The sequence below is a fragment of the Triturus cristatus genome, chromosome 5_1, assembly GCF_964204655.1.
Source record: "Triturus cristatus chromosome 5_1, aTriCri1.1, whole genome shotgun sequence".
Lineage (NCBI taxonomy): Eukaryota > Metazoa > Chordata > Amphibia > Caudata > Salamandridae > Triturus > Triturus cristatus.
In genome coordinates, this window is record NC_140587.1 from 761,430,860 (window position 1) to 761,443,682 (window position 12,823).

At 43.1% G+C, this 12,823-nt stretch overlaps 1 protein-coding gene across 10 annotated transcripts in view; it reads right to left on the reverse strand.

Moving 5' to 3' along the window:
• LOC146831437 (histamine H3 receptor-like) overlaps positions 1-12,823 on the reverse strand; it is a 148,928-nt gene that overhangs the window by 11,594 nt on the left and 124,511 nt on the right. For 5 of the 10 annotated variants that reach the window (XR_014961574.1, XR_014961575.1, XR_014961576.1 and 2 more), the window contains 2 exons: positions 8,812-9,400; positions 5,355-5,438 (listed from right to left, as the gene is read on the reverse strand). The exons of 2 other annotated variants lie outside the window; for them this stretch is intronic. Coding sequence is in view for 2 of the 8 variants with exons in the window: in XM_085605742.1 (XP_085461868.1) it covers positions 8,609-9,400 (792 nt within the window). In the remaining 6 variants the exon portion in view is untranslated. 3 more of the 10 variants (XM_085605742.1, XM_085605740.1, XR_014961573.1) reach the window with 2 other exon arrangements.

Genomic DNA, 12,823 nt, shown 5'->3' on the forward strand with positions numbered 1-12,823 from the left:
GTGTCAGTGGGGAAGGGGGCAGGGCTAGTGAGTAAGGGAACTGACCATGTGGTTGGACACAGGCCCCTGGTGCGGACACCGTCGGTCACTAAGCCACCAGACCTGGCATACACACATCTCTCTCTCTTTCTCTCTCTCTCTCTCTCTCTGCCTCCCTCTCTCTGCCTCCCTCCCCGCTATGTCTCTCCCTCCCTTGCTCTATCTCTCCCTTCCCCTGTCTCCCTCCCTCGGTCGCCCTCGGTCGCCCTCGGTCTCCCTCCCTCTGTCGCCCTCATCCCTCTGTCTCCATCCCTCTGTCTCCCTCCCTGTGTCTCTTTGCCTCTCTCTCCCTCTGTCACCCTCTGTCACCTCCCCCCCTGGCAGCCTGGGCTGGGACAGCTTCCTGGGCACACACACACAGCCACACCTCAGTACTTCACAGGTCTTTCATGGACCATTTACTTGTTAACTAGTTTTTGTTATGTTTCACCTCTTGGTGCACATGCATCTCCACTCTGACTATTGCTGGACTCGCACATCCCCCATGGTGCAGAGTCTCTCTGAGTCCGCGCTGTTGCAGCAGTGTTTGGTGGCACTCTTATGAAATCGGCAGATATGGCACACAGGTACAATGTCTGCAAGGTCCACGGCCCTACAAGAAAGTCTTGCCAGGCCGCTGGCAGCACGTGGGCCATACTATGAGTAGCCGTGCTCTACACAGTGGAGCCTGTATACCTCATCCTTGTACACAATACATCAACATGTGCCCATGCATTTTGTGCCCCCCCCAATCTGTACCTGGGCAATGTATTTACACCCTCCCTCTAGATGGGTCAACATGATTGTGTTTTTTGTTCATGTGGTGTGTTCAGTTGGTACTTACCGACAAGCAATGCATTCCCATATATGCCATCCTGAAAGTGCTGGTTTATGATGCATTGTCGGAAGATGAATGCATCATGCACACTCCCTGGAAATTTGGCTACGACATTTGTGAACAGTCCGCGGTGGCCCACTATTGCCTGCACATTCATTGAATGGGTGTGCTTCCTGTTGCGGTCGATGTGTTCGCTGTCCACAGGGGGCACAAATGGTACATTTGTGCAGTCAATGCACCGATCACCTGTGGGATGCCAGCAATGGCATGGAATCCTTGCTTGATGGCAATCTGCTCCTGCACAGTGTTGGGGAAGTATAGGTGCTGAGGAATCAGGCTGTGTATGGTATCCAAGACAGTGAGGAGGAAGGTTGAGAAGGATGCCTGTGATACGCCACCGACTCTGGCTGTTGTTGGTTGGAATGTCCCAGAGGCCAAGAAGTGCAGCACAGCAAGCAGTTTTGTCTGCGGAGGGATATTGGTCATCCGTTGTGTTGGTGGCGTCAGCCTGTGGGCAATGAGGGTCAGGATGTGCTGGATGGATGTCCTTTTGAGCCTGTAGTGGCTATGACTTCCTCTGGCCGTAAGTCTGTGAGGTAGACACGTCTGCGCAGTGAGCACGGTCTTCTTCGTCGCTGCATGGGTGATGGTGGTCCTGGAGGTGGTGGCATTGGCGGTGGTTGTTGTTGTTGCTGCTGCATTGGTTGGACTCCAAGCTGCATGATGACTATCTCCATGGGTTCTGTGGCTGTTCTGGGAAGGCTCGGGCCAACTCTCCCTTATATACACCCACTTATCTCCAGTTTAAGTTAGGTTTTTATCAGGTGTTAAAAACTGGAGTTAGCGGGAGTTAGCGTGCATTTTTTTGTAGCTAAGCGTTTTGGAGATTACCTTGTTAATATGGAACAGCTGTGTTAGCGACTTTTTTCGTGAGATTTCAGTCAGGAACGCCTACCTTTCATGTTATTAGCGATAATTATCGCTGGTTTGAACGGCGATAAAAATCGGGTCGCTATCGCGAAAAAAGTAACGCTAACAGGGGTTAGCGACACCTTGTTGATAAGGCGATAATATTATCGCCGCTTTATCGTCGCTAAACCGGCGATAAAAAATTATCGCCACCTTGTTGATATGCCCCCATGTACTAAAAGACTGCTTCATGAATATTGAATCACAGGTGGGACTAGAAACAAACTAGCTAATTAATGTTTATTAAGCAAGTCATCATTTGCAGTCACAGGCATGCCGGTCTGCACGATACAGCAGACCACCATTCCTGTAATTGCATTCCAAAATGGAAAACCTTTTTATTTAAAGCAGAAAGTGTTCCTTAAAGAAACCAGCGAGGAATAAAAAAAAAGGCTGCCATCTAAAAGAGGAATGGGTCACAAGGAAGTCCCATCCAATTTGCTGATCAGTACCTACGTCCTGGTAAATATTCAATTGTTTATGCCCAGAATTATGTTTCCAATCATTAAAATGACAAATTTGAAGGAATGTCTCTTTGATAACTTTTACAAATTTGTACTTGGTATGGGATGCAGAAATGGTTTCGTGAGGCAGAAAAGAAAGGTTTTCTGACTTACAGGATTGGGTTTAGTATATGACAAAAGAGTATTTTGAAGTCACAAAACCATGCTTTCGAGAATCGAAGGGTTTGTGACAGAAATATCTTTTTGTACATCTGGCCCTTACTTTCTTTTCTTTTGAGTTACTTTTAGGGTCATGTCCATTGCGGAGTAAAATAGGTTTAGGTTGATCTAGGGGTAGACTTATAGTAAGGGGCAATGTTCTTTGTTTTTTCACACTTTTAATGTTTTGAAGGTTAGGCAATTTAGCGTCTAATGGGAATACCAAGAGAAAGGCACTTTCTTTGTTAACCAGGAGGAAAGTGGATGACAGGAGTCTTTATCAACTAATACACCCTCATTCCAACATGTTCTGGCTGCATGCTAACAAATGTGGATAGTTGACTTGAGACATGATAAGGAGCTTATCATTTTATAGTAGGTGCTGTTGTAGTTCTCTCTCAACAAACATTCCCTCCATTTATTTTTCTGTTTTTCTGGGGAAGGTTTTATACAGATCTTAAGAATTGTTTGGGCTTTTAATTAAATCAAAAATGGATATTTTAAGTGGAATTATCAGTTTTTTGCATCAAGACTGAAATAGGGATGTGTGAAATTTTCTGATGCATCATGGAACCAAAGTCTGGATTGCCAAAGCCCATCATTTAACATCTAGAGAAAAATCTCCTGGAAAGTGAATACGTGCGAACATAAAAACTTGAGTGGCCCCAACCAGTTTGGGGTTTTCAGCATTATATTTGCTTAGTTATGCAATGATAGGGATAAGAGCGCAGTGGGATTACCAAAAATTATTAGCCTCCCTGTAACTCCTACATCTTAGGGGCCCCTGTGACTCCTACATCTTAAGAGAGTGAGTGAGGGAGAATGAAGTGTGTGGACTCTCATATGCCACAGTGGCTGCAGGGGCCTACGTCACGCTCCTGTTAGAGAGATTTATTGGTAAAGTCAATATTAAGAACTAGAATGTAAGAATAAATCAAGTATCAAACAAATGAGCATGTATCAAACTCAAACAGCGTATTAAATGAGTGTGTGCTAATTACACTTCGCAGCTGAGAGGAGTGGAATACGAGTAACAAGAACCTTTCCAACCTTGTAGAAAAGTAAAATAAGTTCCTTTGTTATGAATATGATGAATGCCTTCAGACATAATTTCAATATTAACCACATATAAAATCTGTCAAAAATATAACTGTAACAACACACTATTTGCAGCTATAGTTGTTCTATCCAGGAGCATAACAGAGGCCTCCGCAGCTCCCACGCAACAGGGACCCCCCATGATTACTTCTTTTGGAGGAGGTTCCATCAGCCTTCATGCCATCCATTGCATGCCGGCAGACTGCGTGCAATGGCATGGAATGTGAAACTGTTAAATGCTCAGGAAAGCCAATCTGCTTTCCCAAGCAGAAACTGTTAAGTATCTGTTGATGGTGGACAGAGGCCCAGTGAAGGTGTATGTCAGTGGTGTAACACAGATGGTCCGCCAACACTTTATGGGGCCCTCAACCTTGAAGGTGGCCCCATTGAGACCACAAGCAATAAATATCTGTCTGTCTGGGAGACTCTAAGGCCCCATATCACATTCTACATGGGGCCCATCATTTTGCATTATGCAACTCGGTGTATCATTCTTACAATACTTAGTTTTCACTATACACACACTTCCTACTTGTTCTGTCCAATCTAACACTAGGATGTATTTGTGATTTTGTGAACAAAGGGCCCGATTCACAGAACTAACTTAAGACAAAATCCTAAACTTACTACCATTTACCCATTTTGGTATTCACAGAAGGCACTTACTCATTGATGAGTAAGTGCCTTCTGTGAATACCAACATGAGTAAGTGCACTTACTCCCGGGGGTGCAGATTGGGGGCTACTGCCCCCATATGCCTTCCAGTGGGGGCAGAAAGGCTGTAATTGTGGTAGGGGCATTGGCATGCCCATTTTGGGAAGCCACACCCTATTTACATATGGCAAAAAAAAAATCCCTGGCGTCAAGTGGGCTTTCTGCCCCCCGGGGGCAGATTGGGGACTACTGCCCCATCTGCCCCCTAATGGGGGCAGAAAGGCTGTAATGGTGGCAGGTGGTGGGGGCATGGGCATACCCATTTTGGGCAGCCCCCACCCTAATTACATAAGGCAATGAAAAATCCCTGACGTCAAGTGGGCTTCCTGCCCCCCCGGGGGCTGAAAGGCTGTAATGGTTGTGGGGGTTGGGGCATTGGCGTGCCCGTTTCGGACAGCCCCCACCCTAAAAACAAATGCAAAAAAATATCTCTGGCATTTAGTGGGCTCTCTGCCCCCCCGGGGGGGCAGATTGGGGGCAACTGCCCCCATCTGCCCCCCAGGGGAGGCAGAAAGGCTGTAATGGGGTTGGGGGCATTGGCATGCCTGTTTTGGGCGGCCCCCACCCTAATAATATATAGCAACAAAAAATCCCTGGCGTCAAGTGGGCTTTCTGCCCCTCCGGAGATTCTCCCCTTTCCAATGATACCCCTCCCGTCTTCCTACGTGCTCAGGGGGCTGAGATAGCCCCCGAGCACGTAGAAAGTGAAATTGAAATGAGCCTAAAGGCTCATTTCAGTTTCGGTTTCTGTGAAATGACGTCAGTGCGACATGCACGCTGATCGGCATTTTACTGAAACGGGGGGGGGGCCTCGGGACCTGGGTAAGCTCTTCCCCAGCTCCTGAGGCTACAGGGGGCCGGGGCCATCGTGCGCACAAGAGCACCGTTGCGCAGGACGGCTCCCGGCCGTCGTGCGCATGGAAGGGGTTAACAGATCACAATATAACACATCACATACTGCCCAGGACACAATATCCAAAGCACAACATGGGCTCAATCACAAAAACACAAAACACATCGCAAAACACATCATGCAAGACCCTATAAATACTCACCAACCAAATCCTCTGAACTGCAGTGCCACCTTCAGACTCCAATACCACTGCAATACTTCATCATGGGACGCCTCAAACTAAATTCTGCAATTGAGTGTATAACTAATTAGCCTCACTAAGTACCAAATATGTACTATGAGCTCAATTTGCCACGCCTTTAGCATTCTCTAACAGAATGTTTACTAATTAGCTTACTTAGCAACTAATTAATTAATTAGCCACTACTTTATTTGCACATTAATTCTCCACCAAAATCTTTTGATGCCCAAATGCATCTAATGTTATGGGGATCAAGTCACTGAAAAAGGAGAAAGTGTGGAATCATCTATTCAGTCAGTAACATTAAGAAAAGGCTTGACATACTATTTTCATTATGTTAATTTATTCAAATATCCAAATAATCCTAAATTAATTATTAAGGGAATTAGCATAATCAGATAATAATCAAAACAAAAGCTCACCCTCTCTAAAAGCTTGGGGCCATATGTATGAACACATTTTCCCATAGACACAGAATAGGTAAATCCTTTCGATAGATCTGGCCCTTGATTCGCAAAGGTAAACGTAGACTTTTGTGTAAGTTAACAATTTTCTCATATTCACAAACTACACTTCTAATGTTACCAATACAAATTTTTTGACTGTGTAGATTCTGCACATGAAAAAATAGTCCTGTCCAATCTTTTCATAAAAGGAGTTCTACGCCCTGATTGTGGACTCTCCACAGTCATAAAATTACTATTAATGACATTTACTTCAAAGTTTGTGAATACCTAAAAAAATGTAACTCATACAAAAGTGTAAGTTTACCTTTGTGAATCAGGACCTAAGTGTCAAGCAGACTGACGTAAAGTCAGTCTCATTCAAAGTCTAAAACAAAAACCCAATGCATCAAAGCTGCAGCCCTCACTGCTCTGTAGATAAAAGTAAAACTAATGTTAATCAAATAAAAGTAAATAGGCCCTAAATACAGAAAGGACCACGAGCACCTAACCTTCTCTAAGCAGCAGCAGAATGACACTAACGTCAATCTGTCTCCCAAAATGCAAACCTTTTACATTTGAGACATGTTAAGCAAACGATTTTTCATAGTCTGACATTATATAAGTGTGCAGTACTGAATGTTACTAGCACAGCATCATTCACATTATTATTTTTAGGTAACACATACTGGCATTGGTTAAGAGCGCAAATAATTTGTTAATAATGAAAACAATAGAGAAAAAAATAAACTGCTTTAGCATATAAATAAGATCGACTTGTTAATGAAGGCTCAGGAGAGAGGCCTGGCAAGAATTACAACATTTGAACATTTTCTCCAGGAGAAGTTTATAAAGCATTATTTATTGCATGCAAGTGGAGACCGTGGTTTGTAACTAAATCAAAATGACATCATGAAACCGAATGAAAAAAGAAACGTGCAAGACCTCTGCTTACAAATAAACAAGCTCATTTATATGTTGCAGCCTAATGGGGAATAATCATGTCAAATAAAGCAATATAAATTAGACACTATGGGCCATATGTAGGTAATTTCTATTTACCGATTCCTAAATACCGAATTTTACGGATTCGGTATTTAAGAATCGGTAAATAGAATGTAGGTAAAAAATCTGTAAATTTTACCGATTCGGTAATATTCGTTATTACCGCCATTTACTATTACTGATTCGGTAAATACCGAATCGGTAATAGGGGGAGCATATTCAAGGGTGGCAGGGTGTCACATTGACACCCTGTTGCACCCCTGAATCGTGCATGTGTGCACATGTGGCACACATACATGCCCTAAGGGCATGTATGTCTGCCACATGGCACTTTTAAAAAAGCACAAAATTGCTTTTGAAAAGGTATTCGGTATTTACCATCAACTTGTAGTTGGTGGTAAATAACGAATCCTTAAACCAAAAATGCACTCACTTGAGTGCTCCCTACATAGGATTTAAGGATTCGGTAATTTACCGATTCGGTATTTTACCGATTTCTTAAAATACCGAATCGGTAAATTACCGAATCCTTCAATCCAACCTCCTACATCTCAAAGGGCTAAATACCGGTCGGTAACGGAAAATTTACCGATTTTTGGCCGTTACCGACCGGTATTAGCCCACCTACATATGGCCCTATATTATTGGCATGCATTCTACGATCCTTCAATTACACAAATTTCAAGACAAAAAGCATAGAAATGCTTATGACCAAAGCGTTCAATCACCAAGTGGGGTCAAGTAGTTGACAAACGATGAAGACCTAAAAACACCACATGGTCATCCTGTCGGCACTGACAGGACCTCCCCTCTTTACATAAAACATCTTCAAGATAAAGAATTCCAACATTTCCAGCATCCCCAACAATTGAACACTTTAAACCTTCCAACCTATCATCCCACTCCCACATGTGGCATTTTTTACCATCTTCCATGAAATAAGTCGTCATGAATAACCAAACAGATCAAGTGTGTACGAAAGTGCCCAATGTGTCTATGTACAGCTGTTAAGCCACATGTGTGGAACCATTTCTCCCACTGCTTGAAAGGGGTCAGACTTCCTTGAGGAACTCCTCATTTCAACTTGAAGTTACAGCCAGCCACATTGCAAATGCAAACATAACAACTCTCATTAAGAAAGCAGTCGACTTGAAGATACTGTGCTCATATCAGCTGATCTCCAACTTACCCTATCACAGCAGGATCATCACAAAAAAGCCTCAACGCAGCTTCAAGAGGATGTGGAGGTAAACCGAAATCTTCATGATTATTAGTCCATGTTTAGGCCCTCAACAGACACCCTAACCAACCTGGCCACTCTCCTCTAAGAATTACTTGTGTCCTTGGATGAAAACAAGAACTATATTCTCTACTCTTCCAAGTCTTGGCAGCCTGTGATACCAAGGAATGTGGCGTCATATTTAGAAGTCTCACAGGGTGGAGCACAATGTCTGTATTAACCCTGGGATGGATCAATCCTTGCTCTTCAACCACAGACAACACATTTGACCCACATTTGAACAATTAAGACTGGGAGTTGCGATGGAAGAGTCTCAGAGTTGAGACCAGTCATTTTCAAGCAGACTCAAAACGTTCCTTCTGTCGTATCGCAATGCACAGGCTCTTCACGTCTACAGAGATCATAAGAATACAACAGTCAACATGCAGCATCCTATAAAATGTCCTTATCAATCAATACATAAATGAACACATTTCTGGTACAGCCGGTTACTGTGGCACTAGGTGGCACTGTTGATGTTTTAAGACTCAGACTACACGACATAGAAGTTTCTTGAAAGCTGTCCTGAACTTCTTGTGACAAAGAGGATACAAAATGGGATTAAGAAAGGAATTCACCCACGGGAGCCACCATGACATGTCAATCACAACCGTTGGAACGCAAGGTAATGAACAGCTCGCCTGTATGAGAAAAGTCAGAATGAACGGAAGCCAACACAGAAAATACACACCCACAATGACTGCGAGAGACTTTGCCACCTGCTTATCTTTTTTCAGCTTCAGTTGCTGCGCAAGGGCTGAATGATTGTCACTGGTTCCTGGAGTCATTTCTGAAGCATTGTTTTGTTTGGAGACTGTTTTGTTAAAAAGTTTTAATTTCCTGATAAGAAACGATTTGTTGTGAACGTTCGAATGGCTGGACTGTTGTGCAGCCATATTTGGTAGTGTCTTATCCTGCGGCGACCAATCACTTTCTTGTGTGAAGGAAACAACGGCCATTTTATTGCTTACATCCATTAATAAAGTTTTCCTTCGTTTTATACTACGTTTTCTGATGTTCCAATAGATGCTCAAATTAAAATAGGCAATACTAAGGAACGGCACACAAAAATCCAGTACTGTAGTGCTGATTAAGTAATGCCAAGCATTGCTGTATTCATAAACGCAGATTCCCTCTGGCACATCACTATATCCAGCTAAAATGTCCCAGGAGAAAATTGCTGGAGCAGATAGAAGAAATGCAAGTATCCATGTTGTGCATATCTGCAACACTGCTTTCTTGCTCACTTCATCTGTTCTTTGGAGGACTCTGTAGGACACCTATATGTAGAAGACAAACAATTAACTGAACATATCAAATGCAAAGACATGCTAATACGTTGGTATAAATTGAAAACTAATGGCACCACAAAAGCAAACCTGTTCTGCAAACAGAAAACATTCAATGAAGTTTACTCGCTGATAATATTTGTTGCAAAAGGGGATTAGAAAAGGCATGCTGCGTGGGGAATAGCATTTTGTCTAATGCAGCATAATAAAATTTGGTACAGGCCGTAGCAAAAGCTCATTTTTGGAGAAGTGTGACCATTAACAAAACAGAACGCAAATGTATTAGCAAAGCTATAGGACCTAGTTTACAAAGGTAAACTCACACTTTTGTGTATGTTTATGATTGTTTGGTATTTCATCAGTGGTATCTTTAAGACTATGGAGTCTCCACACGTAAAAAGATAAGACTGTCCTATCTTTTTATGTACCAAGACTCCACAATCATAAAGATGCTACTAAGTACATTAAGCAAAAAGAAGTGAATTTACAGAGAAGTGTAAGTTTAACTTTGTGAATCAAGCCTGTAGTATCTTGTGTGTTAGAGTTGCTGAGACCCTTTTGGCTCCTGATGGACTCAGTAGAACAGTGATGTAAAAGCATGGTTTGTGGGTGATAGAATTCATGATGTAGGATGTTGAGTTAACAGTTACACATTGAGGAGATGTGTAACATCAAGCTCCATGTGTGACGTGATCAGTTGCATGAACCCGGGCTGGGGAGTGAAGGAAGTGGCCCCCAGGTGCCACCAGGGGTTGTTTACAACCACCTGCTATGCCTTCCCAAGTAATGAAGCGTCGGTCAAACAGTAGAGAATGCAAACAGGCTTTTATTAGCAATACTCTGCAGAGGAGTCTAATCTGACCTGCACCCTAAGATGTCTGATGAGGGACTGGATCCCCAACGGCCTGCAATGCATGATCATTCCTCCAAGAACCCCCAACCACGCCCACAGTGGAAAGTTACCGGCCTGGGCCGAACATGTACAAAGAAGGCACAGAAGGATGGGCTACCACCTGCTAGATGGGTATACACTATCACAGTCTCAAGGTTGCCGTGCTGGGTCTCAGCGTCTCATTATGTGCAAAGTTACACACAAGGATAGGAATGCAAGGGTAGAATGGCCTATTCATTAGAAAGTCAGAATCCAACCATGAGCAGGGAAGGAAATAATAGCTGAATACAGTGTTCTGCTGAGGCAAGCAATGCGAATAATGAGGCCTAGTTCAGACACAGCCTAGTGGGGATTGCGAAATACAAAATGGAGTCACACTTGCTAACTGTGGTTTGCACATTACAAGGATATCTCAGTGGGTTACTTAACATGAATGCAAATGGAACATCATTTAGCCGCACACTGCTAACCTACTATGGCAGGGAATAAGGATATATTAAGAATGGGGTTTTTAAACCTAATAGGAGAACACTACAACTGGTGACGAGATAGGGGATTACGTAAACCCCTTAACCTGAAGAACGAGAGTGCTCTCTCAGACAGCATGCCACATGTGCCTCACTTGAAGTGGAAAAATCGACAGTTGGAGTATGTGAAATTTAAAGTGCCACTCCAGCTAGTGCAAGGCCTGTGAAGAAAGTGAAGACCTTACTGAACGTTTGTTTGTCGCTGGCTAGAAAGTTGCTGGTAAACTCAAGACACGAGATACCACACCAAAGTCCAAAGCAGAGCTGTCATTCATATATAATGACAATGCTAAAGGCAGCAACAACCAGGTACAAAGAATCTCTAAGGAGTGTGATAGTCAAGTGCAAGAAAGTGCTAAGATCAGAAACATTTCTGATGCAAAGAAAGACTAAAGGCAGGTATAATGCAAAGAGGTGAGTAGGGTGAAGAACCCATGTGAGAAACAAAGCTGCTACTCCCCGCTAAGGAAGAAGATAGCACCTCACAGCCGGAGAGCAGGCGCGACAAACCAAGTGTCAGCATCTCACTAGTGCTTGACAAAGGTGCTGGTACTAGTGGGCAGCAGATGTTGCCAGAGCGATCTCTGGTCCCAACAGGAGAAAGTTCCACAGGTTATGATGCTGCCACATTCCTAAAACCAGAGCCTCCCTTCGATACCACCAAAAAGCAAAATATTGGCGACAGATGGACTGCCTGGATCAAAACCTTAGAAGATTTAATCAATGTGCTGGAAGAAGCAAATGACAAAAAGATCATTAAATATGTAATGGATTTGGCAGGTGATGAAATAAAAGAAGTGATAAATAAAATACCACAGGATGATGGAGTGACATACCATCAAATCAAAGAGGTGTTAAACACCAAGTTCAATCCAGTGTAGAATGTATACAATGCAAGGTCCATTTTCAGTCAGGAAAGGTGGAAAACTGGCGAAATGATGGATGAGTTTGTAGAAACGCTTGATTCACTCATCAAGCATTGCAAGTTCAACTAGTTCAATGATGATGTGGCCATGCATCTCAGAGTATTAAACAACTGTCTCTCTGATTCCTTTAGATGTTAAATGCTGAAAGAGACACTCAGCTTGGAGTGAGTCCTCATGGCTAACAGAGCGGAAGAAAGAGCTGACAGGCAAGCACCTAACCTGGAGGTTGGAGCACTCCAAAAGGAGTCTCCAAAGAAGAAAAAACTTGTGTTTTCGATGTGGATTTTCCTCTCCACATCAAGGTAAATGTCCCGCCATTGGACATATATGCAACAGATGTGTGAAATAGCACTAGTATTGTGTAACGATCTGCAAAAGGAGGGAAAGATCAAGTGTATCATGTTGAGAAAACAAAATGGAGGCGAGATCAAGTGGGTCACCTTGAGTAAACAAAACCGATGGAAGAAAGTTCCCGAGACATTCCAATCAAACCCACAATGCCATGCGGCACCATCAGTTGAGGCAAGTAGAAACTGAATTATGTTGATTGTCGTCAAACTCTTCACCTAAAAGTTTGTCACCATCGTTGTCAAGTGACAGTGTCATTGTCAAGTGACAGAGAGGAAGATTGGTGTTCAATGTTAATGTGTTGGGAGGCAACTTGCATATGTAGGATTAGCTTCTTGCAAGGAAGAATGTCGGTTAAAAGTAGGTCGACAAGTAAAGTTGCAAAATTCATTTGGACACTGTCCGAAGATGACACAGAAACTGTATGGGTACTCCATACATTTTATCATAGACAGTGACCCGTTGAACCCATTCGAAAACCAAAGTGCTTACTTTGCCACTGCAAAGTCAAGGGTCATTTATAGCAATTGTGATGCATAAAAAGACGAAAGCCCAGCACCAATTCATGTACTGCCAGGCATTTCATCGAGAGTTTGTTTGCTCAGTTTCAGCACTGCTGATGACATGGGGTTGATTTCTGTAAATTACATTGCCAATGCCTATCAAGTGATAGTGAATCCGTTTCCATCCTTGTTTAATGGACCAGGAAGACTTAAGACAA